The sequence below is a fragment of the Formica exsecta genome, unplaced genomic scaffold (assembly GCF_003651465.1).
Source record: "Formica exsecta isolate Colony F162 unplaced genomic scaffold, ASM365146v1 scaffold443, whole genome shotgun sequence".
NCBI lineage: Eukaryota > Metazoa > Arthropoda > Insecta > Hymenoptera > Formicidae > Formica > Formica exsecta.
The window spans coordinates 476,661-479,946 of record NW_021851667.1 but is presented as its reverse complement, the minus strand read 5'-3'; the positions used below and the strand labels follow the sequence as shown (position 1 = coordinate 479,946).

Below are 3,286 nucleotides of genomic sequence, written 5' to 3'. Positions count from 1 at the left end.
AGTAATCCATTTCGGCGTCGTGTATCATGTCTTCGTGACCGGTATCGACGGTATTTAAAACGGACACCATTTTCAAGAGATAACTCACAGACAACCGATATATAATACACGGAATTGATTCAAAAGTAAAGACGGATCGCACGCCTAAGATGTAGGTTATGTTGACGTAGAACTCTTGTCATTTACGTGGAAGCATATGCGCGAGAATCGATTGCGCATCCTTTGCGCGCGCAACCCCGTAATTACGTACAAACTCTACGTATCCCGCGAATGTAGTCGCATAATTTGTGATTCTCACTTTTATCTGTCTCGTATGAAGATAGTTTGACTTCAAGTAGTTTCATTTGTCTCACACGAAGATCGTATACGGTATTGTATCGCGAGCTACGAGTATTAATTCGTTATATTTATATGACATATTTGTCATATTTGTCATATTTACTGAATAATTAAGAGTCTTGGGTTTTGTACTAGAGTTTCTTTTTATTCATCGATATCTGTCTGTAAACTACGCAAGTAACGATCATTATTGTCATTGCGATTAAATTCAAGTATGCGACAACAGAGAGAATATAGTGTAAAGTTTGGTGTAAAAGGAATTGTATTGTATTTTTACAGAAAATTATTATTGGGAAATTTTTCTAAAATAAGGAGATGTGTGATAACGAAAATATGGACATGGATATTTTATTAAACCGATCTTGTTTACTCCGTTAGAACAGAAGCTATTCCCTAGGTCCTAGGTAGTAAAAAGTAGTCATTGTGACGTCATTTAGACATATTTATCTCGCTCTTCAATAAGATGAGGTAAGACGCATATTACGAATAATAAGGTTAATATAATAACATAATATTAGTTTTATCGCATTTTAAAATAGTATTGCTATTTTTTCGAATAACAATGCGCGAATATTTAGAAACCAAATAGGCGCGCAAATTTACGAGGCATTTCTGACTTTATGTGTATGGCGAAATGTATCTACAAGAGTAGTACATATATGAATAGCCGTACATATTGCATGCATATGTATCTACATACATATATATGCCATGGACATTTACCGGGTTCTGAACGGGCGACTATAAAATTTTCGATATGCCGTACGGTCGAGTGGCAATTGCAATTAACGGTAATTACGTTTGCCCAGTACCCAGCCAGCGGATGCGAAATCACGTCGCGGAATTGTTTATCGATCGCGAGGAGCCTGACAGCTGACGACGATCTCGACGAAGATCTCGATGCATCGCATCGCATCGCATCGCATCGCTTCAAGTATATAAACACATAAGCAGAAGCAGCATAACAAAACGTTGATAGAAGCGGAAATGAGTCTCGCGCGACGCGACACGACGCGACGTTTCGCCTCGATGCGGATGCGGATCGACGCGAATCGTGAGGTCTGAATCGCGTGTCGCTCAAGCGGAATAGTAATTGTGTTTGCAACTGGATTTGCGCAGATCCGTATTGTAGTTAATGGATCTCTGCCGTCGCGTTAATGCATTTGCGGACTGTTACACTAACGCAACTATGTTGGCCGGAAATTATGATTAATCACGATACGAATAATAATAACGATGATGACAATAACAATAGTCGAGTAAAAATTAATAGATGCGGAGGGTACATAACTGCAGAATATTCAATTAGAGTATTCATGTACGATAAAGTATCGCAATCAAGTAAACTTTACCGTTTTATTTTGAATAATTGTTTGAATATTAATAATAGAATAACTTTCATGTATAATAATGGAAATGTTTTTTTATGTTAAAGAATACTAGTTACGAAATCATCTGTGTATACGTACATGCGTGAGCTCTCTTTTTACTTTGTACCAAAAATTTTATTATTTTACTGTTATTATATAAACTATATATACTATTATTACATTATTATTGTTTTAAATGCTTATACATGGTTAAAAATTTATGGTACAAATTATATGAAAAATGCATAATATGGAATATAACGACATTAAGATATTATTACTATAAAAAGTGTAAATTATCTATTTGTTTTATTGTTTGTTAATGATTATGCATTTGTTTGTGCATCAAAGTATTTGAATAATTATAATACTCCTTTGTAAAATATATATTGAACAAAAAAATATAGGGCGCGCGTGATTTCTCTTATATGTTAATATGTTCCACGATTATAAAACAAAAATTATATTGCAATTTTTACTATAATATTTTCTCCATGTATATTATTATATTGACATAGTCAATTGGAATATTATTATATATTTACACGGGAAATGTTTTATTCTCTTAGATATTGGGAACGAGATTACTCATGACGCGTTCTCGAGTGGTTTCTTCATTCAAGCGGAAATCCAGGGCGATGAGTCCGCGGGTTCCGGCTGCTCGCTATCTTCGGTCGCCGGTGCGTGAACGATCGCAATGTCGCCGTGAGATCCGGTCGAAGGAGGATCGTAGGAAGGATCAGGAGAGAGGGTCGCAGAGAATGTCGGTCACTGGGCCTCTCCTCTCGACGACGACTACTCGGTGCCACGCTCGTGCCCCGAGGCCACGTAGGAAGGGCATCGTTCGTATGAAGATTTCCCTATCTTTTCTCCATTGTTCATCTTTCTCTCTACGGCATTCGTTCTTCAACGAATTCCTCATGTTTCCATCGTCTTTCTTCGCGAATGCAACGTCCCAGATCAACACACGCTACTAATGACAAGAAGTATAGAGTTCTTCTTTACACTATTGAGTGTGTATTCTTATCTTTTTTTTATATTTCCGACTAAATTCTCTCACACGTAACAAAGCGAAATGCAAACATAATAAGATTTTTTTCTTTATTGAAATGTCGCGGCAGCGATAGTTTCTGAGTCGCAAACGATCGAAAACAACTTCTCCTAAGGAAAATCTATATCTTTATAATCTATAAAGATATTTTATAAATTTATTTTAGTATAATTCTCTCTCATTTATTTATTCGCATATAAATAAATTATCATTTATTACATAAATTATCATTTATTACATAAATTATCAAATTATCAATTTTGATTTATTTAAATAGATATTTTTAGAACTGCGGTCATGGTATCGAGAATCTCGCGACATTAATATTTAACGTTATACAATAAATAAGAAATGTGAATAAAGATCATAATTACATACATCTGTGATATTTCAGGACATCCGAAAATATGCAGGATAGAAGCGTCACAAAAGCGCGCGTTTGCGTATCGTCGCGCGAGTTTCCACGCCGGCGCGGCGCGACTCAGCCGAGTACCGCGAGTACCGTAAAGGGGAATAAGCGGGTCGC

At 36.2% G+C, this 3,286-nt stretch overlaps 1 protein-coding gene across 2 annotated transcripts in view; it reads right to left on the bottom strand.

Annotated features, from left to right (window-relative positions):
* Nucleotides 1-208, bottom strand: part of LOC115240623 (protein SEC13 homolog) — a 9,318-nt gene extending 9,110 nt beyond the window's left edge. Inside the window, exon 1 of one of the 2 annotated variants that reach the window (XM_029815878.1) lies at nt 2-208. In XM_029815878.1, the coding sequence (XP_029671738.1) occupies nt 2-70 (69 nt within the window). In that variant the 5' untranslated portion in view covers nt 71-208. The remainder of the gene's footprint in view (nt 1) is intronic. The other variant, XM_029815877.1, reaches the window with a different exon arrangement.
* Nucleotides 209-3,286: the final 3,078 nt, after the last annotated feature.